The following is a 16,291-nucleotide window of genomic DNA, read 5'->3' as shown; positions in this document are numbered from 1 at the left end:
GCCTCCTTTGATTTACATTCAAATAGACCAAACAATATACTGTAAACTCTTTTAAAGTTTTCACTTGTAAGGTTTTCCTGTGTAATACATTCTGGCTAATCATCTATGATTTTTCCTTTTCCTCCAAAGCAGTCTTCTTGTTTTAAAGTTTGTTCTACTGGCGTATATATATATATATATATATATATATATATATATATATATATATATATATATATATATATATAATCTATCCTTGTTAGGTGGGGCTTTTTGTTGTTTTTTGGTGGTGATACAAGTGGTAGAGAAGTATAATGATGGACTACAAGAAGAAAAACAAAATAGAAGAAAGTGTGGTACAATAGTAAGGGTTTGGAATTGGATGTCCTGGTTTCAAATCCCACCTTTGCCACTAAGTTATTTTGGACAAGTCATTCTATCTCTTTGGGTTTAAGTTTCAACATCAATTTAAAAAAAAGTAGGGAGGAGCCCTGAATCTAATATCTTATGTACCTTCCAGGTTCATGGTTCTTAAGAAAAATAACTATGGACATTTCTAGAAGAAACAGATTAAATTATATTTAATTTTATATTTATATTATTTTGTGTTATATGCTACATATTTGTATAATATTATTACATTTTAAATATTATATTTAATTTATATTTGTCTATAACCCATTATCTTTCACCCAGAGATTATATGAAGCTAGTCCTAGAAACATACAATAGTGAACAAATAAAGTAGAGGTGAGTGTCCTTTTCACTCATTTCCTCATGAAAAACAAAAGGAAGAAGTTTTTAGAAACAGTTGTTCTTAAAATGATATAAGCCTTGGGGCTAGAAGTGGGTTGTGGAAGTTTGGAGAATCATGGCATTGATCCAGTTGGACAAAAGGCCTCCTCCTCTCCCTTGTGCTCTAAACTCCAGGTGTCTCACCTTTTGGGACCAGATTTCGAGCTTGTGCAAGTCCCAGCTATTACAGATCAGGGAACTGAGACCCAATGTGGTGAAGGAATATACAGGGGATGAAGAGGTGGAGTTGGGTTTCCAATCCGGGTCCTTTGATTGTCGGACAAATACTTTTTCCCACTGAGCATGGAACTCTGTTGCCAAAATATACTAAGATGGGAAGTATAGAGAAGCACAGACTCCAGGTCTTAGAGGATCTTGCTGGCTACTGATGATTGTTTTCTCGGGTGGGAGGAGGAGGGAGGAGCCCAGGAAGTTTCTTCTCCTCCCACTGAAGCCCTGCCTCCCAGGGTTGGACAAGGACTGACATTAGTTTTCTTTCTCCCTCTTGCTCAGCCCTTCAGCTCCCAAAGCCCACACAGTGTTGTGGAAGTTAGGGGTTTGGTTCTTTTTCCTTTTTTGGTGAATATTAGAAGAACTTAGCTAGAAGACAAGGGGGCCCAGCTGGGGAGAGCTAGTCCAGCTGAAGAATTGGCTGGGTTGGCCGATCCAGCTGTCCAAGTGCGAAGCTAAGTGCTTGAAAGAGGATTATTGCCGCCCTAGAATAAACAGTAAGTGAGAGAATGCCAGTGGAGTGCAGAGCAGTGTTTACTTCCCCGGCCGGAGGGGTGACTTGTGCAAGAGGCTTGATTTGGGGAGCAAAAGTGGGAACTTGATGGATCAAGGTCCATTTGCAAGAGGGGTTTGCTGCTGGCTGTTGAACAAGCGCTTCAGAAAGCAGGGTTAGGGAAGATTGTCTTTTAGCACTTGGGGAGTGTGGACAGATCCCATTCTCTTTGAATAATCAGATGTCAGTAGAGTTAGGCTTGAATCAATCAGAGACTGAGATTATAGGGAGGCTGTGAGCAAGGAAGAGGAGAGAAAAAAGGAGAGGGAGGGACCCAGAGGGTAGGAAGGGGAAAAGAGGAGAAAGAGGGAGAGATAGAGAAAAAAAAACAGAAAAATAGAGGGAACAGGAGAAAAGAAGAGATAGAAGAAAGAAAGAAAGAAAGAAAGAAAGAAAGAAAGAAAGAAAGAAAGAAAGAAAGAAAGAAAGAAAGAAAGAAAGAAAGAAAGAAAGAAAGAAAGAAAGAAAGAAAGAAAGAAAGAAAGAAAGAAAGAAAGAAAGAAAGAGAAAAAGAGAGAGAGAAAGAAAGAAAGAGAGAGAGAAAGAAAGAAAGAGAGAGAGAAAGAAAGAGAAAAAGAGAGAGAGAAAGAAAGAAAGAGAGAGAGAAAGAAAGAAAGAAAGAGAGAGAAAGAAAGAAAGAAAGAAAGAGAGAGAGAAAGAAAGAAAGAGAGAGAAAGAAAGAAAGAGAGAGAGAAAGAAAGAAAGAGAGAGAGAGAGAGAAAGAAAGGAAGGAAGGAAGAAAAGAAGAAAAAGAAAAAAAGGAAAGAAAGAAAGAAAAAAAAGGAAAGAGGGAGGAAGGGGCAAAGAGGCCTGGAAGAAAAGATTATGAAGAAGAAAAGGGAGGGAAAGAGGACTCAAAATGAGAAGAGATAAGACACAGAGAAAACAGCAGAAAAACAGGAGTGACAAAGACAAAAGACAGAGTCAGACAGTAAGAAACAGTAAAAAAGAGGGTGAAAAAGAAATAGGGTGCTGAAAGGAGATGGCAGAGGTGGCAATCATAAATGGATTTTTGGAGATTGGGGAAGGTATTAATTCTTTAGCTCTGTTCACAATGATAAGCCCAGGACTCTAAACTCCAAAGAGCCCAGAAAAAATGTTGATAGAAAGAAGCAAAAAGCTTTGCTAATGGGAAGGGCTTTATTCCAGAGGGCACAGAGTGTAATGGAAGAATGGATTGAGTGGGAAAGGAAACAAATAGTAAATAATAGATGAGCTTTACAAGAAGCTTCAGCTAGAAACAGAGGTGCCCTGGAAGGAGAATTAGTTTTCGATTCCTTTTTTGTGCTAGTGGGCTGCCCCCATCCCCAGTGACAGCTTGCCCAGATTGGAGACTGCTTCAGGGATGCTCCAGTCCTTGATGCATGTTCTAAATACCATCGCTATGCCAGACTCGGGGTCCTCTGGTGCCAAACCCTGGCAATGAAGCCATTGTTCAGTTGGTGCAAGGAATTCTGGGATGTCTGAAAGTGACATGAGTGGAAGGACTCTCGTCCCATCTCTCTTTAATGCCCTATTGTCCCGAAAACTGGCCCTACAAGTCAGCTACTTGGTAGGTATACAGACACACCCCAAGAGATGCTCTGAAACAAGTGTTCCCTTAGATGGCCAGCACCCCGTTAGACCGAAAGTGCAGAGCGATAGGAATTGAGATGGGGAGAGGGGGGAAGCAGGTTGATGGAAGTCAACCAAGCTCTTTTTGATTTCCCTCCAACCTGAAATCTACCCTCAAATGAGAGCAAGATCCATCAGAGAGAGACACACATGACCATCTGTTCTGTTCCATTCCAAATTCATGAATAAATGAATGGAAGCCCAGGTTTTAGGTCTGCATCCAAATACTTGGAGACTCAGGACTCCTTTTGCTAGAGTAAGCACTCCTTCCTGTCTCCCTCATTTTGGAGGGATGGGGGATTGGTAAAGTCAGGGTAGAAATGTTATTTGGGTGGTCATGGACGTGGACAAATAACTCCATTAATTGCTCAAAGATTGGTGACTTTTCAGATGACATCATGTGCCCCCTAAGGACAGGAATATTCTAACTTATACCAGTTGAGAGAACAGAAAATGGAGTGGGTTTTTGTTTTTTGGTTTTGGGTTTTGGGGTTTTTTTTAACTTTTACTGACAACCCACATGTGATCACAAGGCGATATGATTTTTAAAAATAAATTTTGGATATGGGTGTCTATTTAATTATTTTTCTTCTCCACTTTAGTGCTCATCTAGAGTGATAGGCACGGGCCATAAATATTTGTTTTGGACTTTCTGACCCAAATTACAAAGAAACAATAGAGCTTAAGCTGGGGTTCAGATAGACTTCTTTTTCACAACTATGGCAGAAGTGAAATGATTTTTATGCTCTGTTTCCAAACTAAAATCTCACAAGAATGTGTACATTGGTGGAAGTGATTTGGGGTGTGGTCACTGCAGTAAAAGGGCTTGACTTTAATTAGACTAGTTGTAGGGCTTTGCAATTTAATCAGTGATCTGTTTATTTTTCCTTTTCTAAAAAATGTCTTTGATATTTAAAAATGTTTCTTGCCCCATCTTGTGACTCTTATCTCAAAGGGTTACCCCAATGGTAATTCTCATCTGCTCTATGTACAAAGAGAGAACAACTTTAATTTTGTTATATGGGCAGGATGACATTTCCCCCTAATTTAGGAAATGTATGAGAGTCAAACACTTGATTGTCCCGGTCTTCAATATCTATTTACACGATTACAAGACTAAAAAGGAAGTGCTAGGACCACATCTGTCCATCATGATCCTCTAAGATTCATAATCTGGGGTTTGTGAAGTTTTTTGTTTTTTTTTTTATCTTTGTAGCTATATTCCAGTATGATTGTTTTCTTTTATAATTGTATAATTAAATAATATTATGCTAAGAAGGGTTCCATAGGCTACACTAGACTTCCAGATGGATTCATGATATAAAAATCATTAAGAACCTCTTCTCTTAGTAATTGATTAAGTCTCCCTAGGTAATATTCAGACTGATCCGGAATCATGAAATTAAAATTGACCCAAAGTTTTGGTGGAGGGCACAAAGAGGGGAAGGGAATAGCAAGAGAAGGCAGCAAAAAGGAAAAGTGAGTTATCACCAACCAGTAGCTTAGGGAGACTAGAGGACCTTTGCTTATATACATGGAAGAACTATAGAAAAGATAATGAATTTTGACAGTAGGGATTCATTTTTTCTTTTACTGTTGAATATTAGCTGGGAGTTAGACTGGTTATTAATGCAAAGAGACTAGAGATCAATAATGCTTCAAAATTACCGAGCTACTGAACTGCTTTTTAAAATTATTCTTTCACAAGAAAAGTAAAGAAAAAGGATATGGAAAGCTAAGCAGTGATGAAGACATCGAAATAATTGTTGATCAAAACCAGGTAAGTGGTTGCTTCCATCAGTTTCCTTTGCTTGTTCATATTCCTGAATGTTGACATCCCTGATAGCACCTGAGGTCCTATTATCTCTGAGATCTATGGTGTGTGTGTGTATGTGTGTGTGTGTGTGTGTGTCTGTCTGTCTATCTGTCTGTCTGTCTGTCTGGTTGTCTATGTCTGTGTATGTTACAGTTCATTTGCCTTGGTCCTTATGGGCCTTCTCTTCTGGCTGTGGCTTTCCTAGAAAGATGGGTTCTGAGACCATCCTTTGATGGACTACCTGAGCCAATGACCGCCTAATGGTCTGTGGATGAATATGTTGCAAAACAGAATAAGAGAAAATTTTGAAGAGTCAGATTTTGAACTGAGTCTAAACACAGATGGCAACTATGGAATGAATTAGATGAAAATGGAAAAAGGAAGCCTTCCATTGATTCAGAATACATTCTAAAGGATCAGATTATGTCTAAAGTCTTTTCCAGCTCTAAATCTGTGCAATTGCAATCTTATAATGATACGTTATATGTACTCTTCATAATTTTTCTGGTTTCATTCCCACAAGTCTATGAGATAGGCAGGGCAGGTGTCATTCTTTCCTCTCCTCCCCTCTCCTCGCTTCCCCTATTTTTCTCCTCTCCTTTCTTCTCCTTTCCTTTCTTCTTTATTGGACCAGACAAGTGACTTCATTGGCTTAGGGAACTCCTGATAAGAAAACTCCATCTACCAATTTAGATTGCCACCTGCTCTGCCTTACTGCATCTTTAGCATGTTACATAACAAGGGAGAACAAGAAATTATTCTATTAATCAGGACCCAAATTCCCACCAGTAGCACTGGGAGTAGAATAACACATGCTTCCCTTTTAGAATTCTACTTTCAGGTATTGAGAAGTTAAGCTAGGATGTGTCAGAGGTGACATATAACCCACTTCTCTTGCCTATGAGGTCAGATTTATATCTACCACAGGATAATGCTTTTATAGGATGATTATTTTCAAGATAGTAAATCTGAAGTTTAGAGAGGACCCCACGATTAGATCTCTTTAAATGTCAGATTGGGCAACAGAACCCAAATCTCTTGATTTTTATTCCAATATGTTGCTTGAGATGACATAGAAAATTAACTTTAAAAAAGCAGAGGAGGTTAAAACAGTTATTGACAGTACCTGCCCATTAAAGGTTTTGTCAAATATTATAGCTAATTTTTGAAAGAAAAATGTGGAAAAACTAAGATGATTATTAAAAAGTAATTATTGAAAAATTGCCTTAAGAACTTTCTTGGACAAAATGGTAAAACTGCTGAATAACACAATGAATTTAAGGTAAATTAGAGGCTCTTGGAAAGCTTTTTAGGCTCCCCATTTTTGAAAAGCCACTAAATTTGATTTTACATAAGCACAGAAGGTAAAATGAAAACCGGTTAATGGCCTATAAACAATGACACACTAAGTAATGAGAGGTGTCCAACACAGGTCTGTGGGAGTCGGCACCAGCCCAGCTTCTGACATCTTTGTTAAGGATCTTGGAGACAGGGCAAGCAGAAAATGCTTTTGATGGGGAGGAGGCCCAGAAGCTAGAAATGATGCCAGTTTAAATGGAGAGAAATAGTTTGATGGGACTAAAAGAGATCTCAAGGCTTAATGTTGATACAGAGAAAATCCAAACAAGAGGAGACACCTGAGAGAGGAAGACCAAAATGACCTAATTCACTAAATCTAATGGAATCAATATAAAATTGGCCACCATGTTGGGAATACTATACATATAGTAGAAAGAAGGCTGGACCTAGTCAGAAGACCTATATTTAATTCTGACATTTACTACCTGTTTGATTTAGGATAGGACATTTAATCTCTCTGAATCTCAATGGACTCACCTATAAATTAAGAGATTTGAACTAGATGACCTCCCTTTGATTTCTAGAAATTTTAAATATCCATGGATGAAAGGAGTGGGGGAGCAGGTGAAGTTGGCTACGGATTCCAACAGCACCATCATTAACACCCAAACTATCAAGCTAACTGGGGTGGTTTTCCTGGGGAAATTGGTCAGGTCATGAATCATAAGACCAGAAGTCATCTAGTCCAATCTAATAATCTCACAGAGGGGGAAACTGAGGCTAGGAAACTAAAAAGACTTGCCCAAGTTGACTTGGGATTCCCACCCAGGTCCTCTATCTCTGATCCTCAAATGCAGCCCTCTGCATTGCACCATAGGAGGACCTGTAAGGCCCTCTTGGCACAAGATTGCCAGCTGGCCTTAGCTTATAAAAGTGCCTCCAAATAATCTAAGCAATTATTTTGTTCTTGCCTTCTTTTACATACTCAGTTTTTCTGAATCTCCCTTCCCTTCTCCCTCAACAGAATGACTTCTGAGTGTAGCAGGGGGAAAATGTGAATTTGACTTTGTGTTTCTGTCACTTAGAGCCAAATTATCCTTTTAATTAAAGAGGCATGTAATGCTAGAGTTTGAGTACTAGGATGACCTGTTAATCTATTATTTTAATTATGCTTGAACAATAACTTAAAGGCATGTACTTTCCTCCTCCCATTGGTACTTGTGGGAATTGGGGGCCCTGATTAATAGGTTAGTCCCTATCATTTCCCTTAGTAAAAACCATGCTACAGATGCATTAGACATTCCATTTTTGTGTCAGAGGCAGTTGGGAATGTTGTGGGGGGGGGGCAAGGGAAGGCTAATTACTTGTATGTAAAAAATGTAAAAAAATAACACAATCAAAATATGTCTTTCTTTAAATTTTTCCCACCTGCAATCATCTAGAAGGTGAGTTCTTAATTACTCTTGATTTTCTTTAGCATCTGGGGACTCTGGAGCTCTGCTTTCTTAAAGATTTTATTTAACTAAACATCATGGTACAGATTCTAGAGAGATACTCTGAAGATTCCAAAAATGGAGAAACCAGGGTATTTCTTTTCCTAAGGATGCCCTTCCTAGAGACATCCTTCTGTAGCAAAACACATGTGCTTTCTTATTCCAAATCAGGGTAAAGAGGAGTTTATATTTTTTTAGTTTCTTCAGAATCCCACACCTATGTCACTTCCTTCACCTGGACCTCATCGGGATGAATAAGAGTGATACCTGTTCCTCTCAAATAGGACTTTCTCTCTGTACTGTTGGGTTTATGCTTGCTAGATAGCAATTGGGTGATATTTTTGCTCAGAACTTCATGTTTGAATGTGTTTAAAACCTTAGCAATGATGCTTTCATATACACTGTTAGTATGATACTTATCCTTTCCATGTCTTGGTTATATGTTTCATGTTGAAGTTGTAAGAAAATCATCTAACTGAAATAAACCCAAATTTGATTCACTGAGGTAAAATATTTGGGAACTCACTAATTAGTACTTGTGTACCTAAGTGTGCTTAAAGGTTTGGCCGGTGATTTCATCAGTATAGGGAACTTGAATATGAAAAATCCCTTCACCAATGCAGATTGTCAGCTCAACAGTAGCAGATAGTCCTGGAAAGTAAACTGGACCAAGTTAGTAGCTTATTCAAGGTTAAATGTCAGTTTTATCATAAGAAGAACTTAAAACATAGGTTTTCCTGATTGTAAGATTGACCTTTCATCATATACATGCATATATCTGTATATATAGATATAGATATAAATGTCAAAAGCATATAAAATTATGCTTCTTCTATATGTTTACATATAGGAAAAAAATCATCTTCTTAGGTTTTATGCATCTCTGATCTAAGCAACAAACATTAAATAATTACTATGTGCCCAGCACTTTGCCAAAAACTTGAGATATATAAAGACACTTCCCCACAAAAGACAGTCCCTCATTCCAAGAAGTATGAAAAGTATTAAAAGAGAGAACACGTAAATATCTAGGTATATACAAGCTGAGTTCAGAGTTTGGGAAGGAAATCTGAAAAGGGAGAGGCATGTGAAGATGAGAAAAGGTAGAGGGAGAAAGGAGAGAGGAGTAGTGGGAATAGAGAGGAAAGTGAAAGGAGAGATGGAGAAAATGAGATAGAGATGAGAAAGATCCAAAGATAAGCGACAGGGAGATAGGTGTTTTGTTTTTCCAAATGATATATTTGCTTCATTAAATTTCCAAACCATAAATGAAAACCATATGCCAGTTTATTGCATTTTCACAGCCATAAGCACTCAGTCTGTTCTCCCATATTCATCTGGAAGCAGCCTGGTAGAGTATAGTCCTGTATTGACCACTCCTATAAGCAGTACCCATAGAAAACCTGAAGACATTAAATAAAATAATAAGAGATCAAGGCTGGGCTGAAATCCTCTATTCTCATTATCTAAACAGCCATTCCAAAGCTCTCACTGCATGAAAATGTGCAAGCTGTCAAAACAAGAGACTGCACCAGCATAGCCCCTGCTTCCTTGAAGACCCTCGGATTTGCTGACTGAACAAAACAATCACAGAAATTTCAGTCAAGAAGTTTTATGTGGATTTTACTCCCAAGAAAGTCCTGGTCCAGGCAGAAAGAGCATGATTTTTTTCTATCCCCAAAAGGCATTTATTAAGCACTTATTATATATAAGGTATCATGTTAAGTGTTGAGCATACAGAGAAAAAAAATAAAAAGACCCTGCCCTCAAGGAGTTTTCATTCTAGAAAGAGAGGCAGATGCATACAAACTGGGAGATGTATATGTATAAGTTAGATAGATAGATAGATAGATAGATAGATAGATAGATAGATAGATAGAAAGAAAGAAAATAGATAAATAATAAAATAGATAGATAGTAGATAGATGGATAGATAGACAATAGATAGATAATAGAATAGATAGATGGATAGATAGTAGATAGATGGATAGATAGGCAATAGAATAGATAGATAATAGAATAGATGGATGGATACATAGTAGATAGATGGATAGACAGACAATAGATATAATAGATAAAACTTCAGAAAGACAGAATGAGTCTACAATTGGGTTTCCTATAGGAAACAAGACATCAGCTAAACCTTGACTCTGTTATTATTGGGTGGGAAAGATTATTGTAGAAATGTGTCAGACTGGCTTCATGTCAGCAGGGCTTCAGTCTATTCATGGTGAGATAGTCTCATCCCAATATCACACAAATGCCCATGAAATATTCCTGAGCACACTTCCCAGGAAGACCAGTGATCTCCAATGTTAGTAGCAGCTTAATAGATAGCCAGTCATAAAAATAAATATTTTTCACTGCAAACCACAGCTAAATGTTCACACCGCAACCTGAGCAGTTCTGAAAGCAGAGACCATGAATCAAAGAGAAAAGTGTTGGATTAAAATCATAAAGAATACAGAAATGAGCTAGGATGGCCTGACATCAAACAAATCATCTTTAAATATTGTCTTTGGGCTTGCTATGGTAAGTAGAACAAAAGTAATTTCCCATATCAATCTTGATTAGGGATGCATTGTTTATATTTCCTGATCACAGCCATTTTGTTTTAGGTCTTAGTTTCTTCTGCACCAGGGAAGTCAGAGTAGTTGTGGGCTCTGGGCTCTATGGAGATGCGCACATTAAGAAGAACAAAAGCAAAGCCCATACTGAATAAATCAGTCATATTCAGTGATAGCATTTTGATTCGTAGCTATCCTAATTCAAAGCTTAAATACAGTCTATTTTAATGGTATTAAGACCCTACTATGTGCCAGGTACTGCCCTAGATGTAAGAAACACAAAGACAAAGACATTCTTGCTCTCAAGAATCTTACAGTCTATTGGAAGATACAAAATGTACATGGATGAATATATTAAAAAGTACAAAATAATTGGAGATGGCATTACCGAATGGGGATCAGAAAAATAGGAAGAAAGTATGACCTGAGCCTTAGAGGAAACTAGATATGGAGGTAATGGGGGAATACATTCCAGGTAGGAGGAAGCGATGTATCAGTACAGAGAGGGGAGATAGAATCTTTACTTTGGAGAATAGCTAAAGGACTCATTTGGACAGACCACAAGGAAATAATGAAGGAAAGAAAGATGGGAGCCAGGATTAATGAAAATTAAAAATGCCAGCCTGAGCACTTTATATTCTTTTTAGAAACTGTAAGGAGACAGTGAACCTCTTGACCAAGAAAATCAGATTGAAGAATTATGGAAAGACTTTATGTTTTAGGAATATCCTTTTAGCAGATCATGGAGGATAGATTAAGATAAAGAGAATAGGAAAATATGAAAGCCAACATATGGAAACATCATGTGTCTTCTGGCACAATTAATGGCTTTTGCCATCTATCACTTTCACTTTATGGTTTCCAGTTTGTCATTTGGAAGATATACCTAGACAAAAAGATATGTCATGTTTTTAAAAAGAGAAAAATAAAGGAAATAGAATGATTCAGTGAGCAGATAAGATGATAAATAGGCAGATAGATGTGTGTATGTATATATATATATACATATACATGTATGTATATGTATATATATATATTTTTTTTTATGTGTGTATACACATATACATACTTGTTTATATTGCCAGTATTTTTCCAGCATGGATAGACACAATGAATCCCCTCCTTCTCCTCCTTTTTCTCCTCTCCCTCATTCTCCTTCTCCTCCTGCTTCTTTTCCTTCTCCTCTTTCTTCTTCCCCTCCTCCTTTTCCTCCCAAACAACTAACTTCTATTTTGACCTCATGTATATTAAAAGGAATAATGATAAAATGGGGAATAATATTGTTATCTTATTAATGCCTGGCTAATGTTTTGTTTTGCTTTTAGTTTTCTTCTTTCCTTCTTTCTTTCTTGTTTATTTATTTGTTTGTTTTGCTTATTTATTTAGTGCTATACTGGCATACTTCCTTACCTAAAAACTGCAGCCCAGATCAAGAAAGTACTTTGAATCAATAAGTGGGTATTTATTAAGCTCTTACTATATACTAGGCATGCCTTAGGGATGCAAAAACAAAAAATGAAATGATCCTCAGTCACAAATAACTGAAATGTTATACCAATTTTAGCTATTATCATCATAATTCTTCTCCTTTTCATATCATCATAATTGAGAATTAGTGTGGTCTAGTGCCCAGCTCCTTAACTGTGGTTTGCAACCCCATATGGAGTTTTGTAACTGAATGTCGGGTCATGAAATTATGATTTATTATCAGTAAATGTTTGATTTGTATACCTATTTTATCTACCTATATACCCAGGATCACACAAAAAATTTTTAACCTGTAATTGCCCTCGGTGATCTCCTAACACATTAAGTTGCAGAGAAAGTGCCAGCCTGCATTGGGAGAGGAAATTTCCCCACTAGAAGTTCCTAACAACAATGAAAATGCAGCTTAGGACCCTTAAAACTTACATCGGTATGACTGAAAAATGCTTACCTTTAGTGCTCCTGTTTCAAACCAGGACCTTTAAACTCTTAAAAATTATCAAAACCTCTCCCTGCAGAGAGCTTTTATTTGCAAGTTATATTTATATTTCCCACTTTATCAATTTGAATATTATCACATTAGTATGAAAATAATTTTGACTTCTCAGGATTCCCTTAGCACTCACATGGGAACTTGGGCCACAACCTGAAAGCAACTCTTTAGGACAACAGCTTCAGAGAAAGCGACAAAAGGTACTGATATAGGTAGCTTCCCCACATGGATTCTCTCACACCTTTGAAATCACAGGAATGTTAACAATTAATGCTGCTGAATCTGCTTATTCCCAGGATCTCTCCATGCCAATCTATCCCTGATTGAGAAAATTCAGGGATTTTCCAAAAGCACAAATCCACCCATATCACTTCCCTAATCAATAAACTCCAAGAACAGTCAGCCCTAAACATAATTGCCTCCATTTGGAAGATAAATATGGGAGGGGGATATCTTATTGAGATTTAATCTTGGTTTAATCTAAGTACATGAGGGATTTTTTAGGGGATTTAAATGCACATTATACTTTAAAATAAGATCTTTCATGCCATTTTCAAGATTAATTTTATCCTCATACTGGTCATTTATCTTTCTAGAATATCTACATTAGAGAGTACATTTCAAAACAAGACTTTTTTTTTCCCTTTTATTTCTTTATTTTCTTCACTTCTTTATTTTCTTCATTCCTTCTTTATTTTCTTCATTCCTTCTTGTTTTCCTTCATTTATCTTTTGAATCTTTCTTTTACTTTTCTTCTCTTTTTCTCTCCTTCCTTTTCTTCTTATTCCGCTGTCTTTCCCTTTCATCATTCTCTTCCCTTTCTTTTCTTCTCCTCTCATCTTTCCACTTTCTCTCTTTTTCCCTCTCCCCCTCTCTCTTTGTTTCCCTCTCTCTCTCTTTCTCTCTCTCTGTGTCTCTCTCTCTGTGTTTTTGTCTCTGTCCATATGTCTGTTTGTCTTTCCCCCCCTTTTTTGTCCAAAAAAGCTTTTTTTGAATTTCTCATATGACAGGCTTCCAATTTTTTTGTAAATAACAAATTTTTCAACAACTCCCCAGAATTTAATGAAATTAAATATAGGAGGTATCAGTTGTGGACTTTGGCACCCTTTGTTGGACATAGGAGAAAGAGAATTTGTTCAATTATAAGTGTATAACTGTTCTGGAATTCAGCATTCACTACTTTATCTATGTACTTGAAACTAGCCATCACCCAATTATTTTTAAAGGACCTTACCAAAAAAAAAAAAAAAAAAAGCTTCCTCATAAGGGACTGGCACAAAGTGTCTCTGCATTAGTTCTTTGAAATAAAAAAAAAACTACCTAGAGGAAATTTTGTATTGATTTTAGCTATCTTGTACATCCCAGAGTAAGAAAATAAAAATGACAGACAAATTAGAACATAAATTATTTTCTGATTTTGAGAATCACAATGAAAGAATTAGAGGTCTTCTGTTTGATTTCTGCTATTGCACCTAGGAATCTGAATACAAACATCTCACATTTTTATAGCATTTTACAGTTTACAAAGCATTTTTATTCACATTGAAGATGTGACATAGGTAAAGTTGGTATCATTATTCCCTATTTTGTGGATGAGAAAACTGGAGATCCGAGAGATTAAGCCAAAGTAAAGAGATAGAAAAAAGGATAGAGATTATCTAATCCAATACCTTCATTTGAATTGATGAGGAAACTAAGATCCAGAAATCTTACTTTCATAACATCCAATAGTAAGAATGATAGGGAAAAGTTTTACATGATTTACATGATTTACATATATGTAACCATAGCTAATTCTTTACCATCTCAGGGAGGGAAAAAGGAAAGGGAGGAGAAAGGGAGGGATACAATTTGGAACTTAAAACTTTAAAAAGACCAAATGTTAACAAATTGTTTTAACATGTAATTGAGGGAAAAACTAAAATATATTAAATTTGAGGAAACAAAACCAAAATTTAAGCCAGATCTTCTGGTTCTTGTTTCATTGTACTCTCTTAATTCTATATCTGTGTTTTTGTCTCTTTTTCCAATTTTGTCTGCACTGTCAACAAGCATTTATTAAGTGCTTACTATATGCCAAGCACTAAGCTAAATTTGTTGTACTGTATATGCCTTCCCTGTTCATTACAATACACAAATCCTGCTATGGAGGAGGAGTGGAGACATGAAGGTGATTTACCCTGAATCCTGACCTTGTATAGATGAATCTGACACAATCCCAGAATTGTCAAGCCTAGAGTTCTTTTTATGGTCTTTCCTTTTCTTTCTAAAAAAGAAAGCTCTTCTCAAGTCTAGTAGGTCTCTCTATACATTGTTGAGGTGGGGGTTGAGAGAAAATGGAGATCATTTTCCTATCAGATGATCTAGAGGGAACAAACATCACTCATAATCATTCATCCCAGTTGTTATTTATCTTTTTACCATTGTTTATCCTTGGTCCTACTTTAGCCAAATTATCTCATTCCTGAAATTTGTGAATAAGGGACTTGTCTGGGGGGATGGAAGGAGAGAGTACTACCATCTCTGCTTTGTGCTGGGTGATCTGCTCAGATGGGACAATTATTCATCACAGCTTTCCCTAACAAAGTGATCTCATTTGTATAATCTGTGAACATCTGGCTGATTGCCATTAACTGCTCAGCTAAGAGTAGAGGTAGTTTTCCTTCCCATATGACATAGAGGTACTAGTAGGTTCTTCTCATGGGTCTTACTGTCAGGCCTTAATCTTTGAGGGTGTCAAAAATGTGACATTGGTCTTTTGTGAATGATATGAGAGTTCTGGGGCATGGAATAGTCTCAGGTCAGTGGCTAAAATGCATTTGGGATCGATGTGACAAGCTAGTCCAAGACGAAAAATGCATTGCAAATGAAAGGCTGCATGTAGCAGTAGACAGGCAAGTTGACTTAGGAGATGCTGTCATAAATCTACACCCATATATTTCAGTGCAAGGAGAACCTAAAAATTGTTTCAAAAAATTCTCATAGTAGGCTTATACCCTGATTTTTCAGTTATTTTAATTATTGGAAATCTGGAAAAGGTTAAAAACATGGTCATTGAATCAGATTATAATCATTTTCTGATTATTAGTTATTTAATATGTTCTGTTTCAATGTAGATATTTCCATGAGTAGATTCTAGTTAATATGGGCCAAGTTGATATTCACAGCATCATAGATTTAGTGCTATGAGGGACCTCAGAGATCCCCAAACCTAACTTTTTTTACAAGTGAAGAAACTGAGTCCCAAGACAGTAAGTGATATACTCAGCTAATAAGATTTAAGCCCAAGACTTCTTGACTCTGAAGTCCAGCATTTTATGCACCAGGCCATGAAGTCTCTCATTGACAGTCAATCCTAGAAGCATTTTCAGTGTCCATTTTGTTGGAGGCACCATGCTAGGTGTTGGGGAAAATGAAAACAAAAACACTCCCTGACATTTAGGAACTTACATTCTTCTTAAGAGACACAACATAAAAAGGAAGAAGACCTCTTGTAAATTAGAAAAATTTCTATAAAAGGTGATTTTACAAGACATCCATGTCTCACCTCAGTGGGTGTTAGGAACCAAGTGAGATCCAAGAAAAAGTTAATCTAGTATTCCATAGGATTAATCTTATAAGGAATGAAGACAGGAATATCAGGGTGAATATAGGGAAAAGCTGGTGTATAAAAACAGCAGCATTCTTGAAAAAACAGGTAAATGTGGCACTTAGGAATGGCATTGGAGTTTACTGGTCATCAGGGAGGAATAAGCTCCATCAGTAGATCACTAAATTGTATATGGATTTAAACTTGGAAGCTCAGAAATCATCTTGATCAATCTCTTTATTTTACTGATGAAGAAATTGAGATAATAATATGTCATGGGATAGCACTAGACTGTAGGAATGAGGGATAACATGAACAGCCCAACACTGGTACTAATATCCTTGATATTTGATAAATCATAGAAAGGCCTCCTGTTC

General features: G+C 36.8%; 1 protein-coding gene across 5 annotated transcripts in view; it reads left to right on the top strand.

Moving 5' to 3' along the window:
* The window catches only part of PEX5L (peroxisomal biogenesis factor 5 like), a 260,490-nt gene that overhangs the window by 79,740 nt on the left and 164,459 nt on the right, over positions 1–16,291 (top strand). For 2 of the 5 annotated variants that reach the window (XM_074298265.1, XM_074298263.1), the window contains exons 1-2: positions 2,998–3,110; positions 4,881–4,952. The exons of 1 other annotated variant lie outside the window; for it this stretch is intronic. In XM_074298265.1, the coding sequence (XP_074154366.1) occupies positions 3,018–3,110; positions 4,881–4,952 (165 nt within the window). In that variant the 5' untranslated portion in view covers positions 2,998–3,017. Of the gene's footprint in view, positions 1–2,997; positions 3,111–4,880; positions 4,953–16,291 lie in introns of those variants that run through there. 2 more of the 5 variants (XM_074298261.1, XM_074298260.1) reach the window with 1 other exon arrangement.

The sequence above is a fragment of the Sminthopsis crassicaudata genome, chromosome 3 (assembly GCF_048593235.1).
Source record: "Sminthopsis crassicaudata isolate SCR6 chromosome 3, ASM4859323v1, whole genome shotgun sequence".
Lineage (NCBI taxonomy): Eukaryota > Metazoa > Chordata > Mammalia > Dasyuromorphia > Dasyuridae > Sminthopsis > Sminthopsis crassicaudata.
The sequence above is the reverse complement of the archived record's forward strand: the minus strand, read 5'-3'. Positions and strand labels throughout refer to the sequence as shown.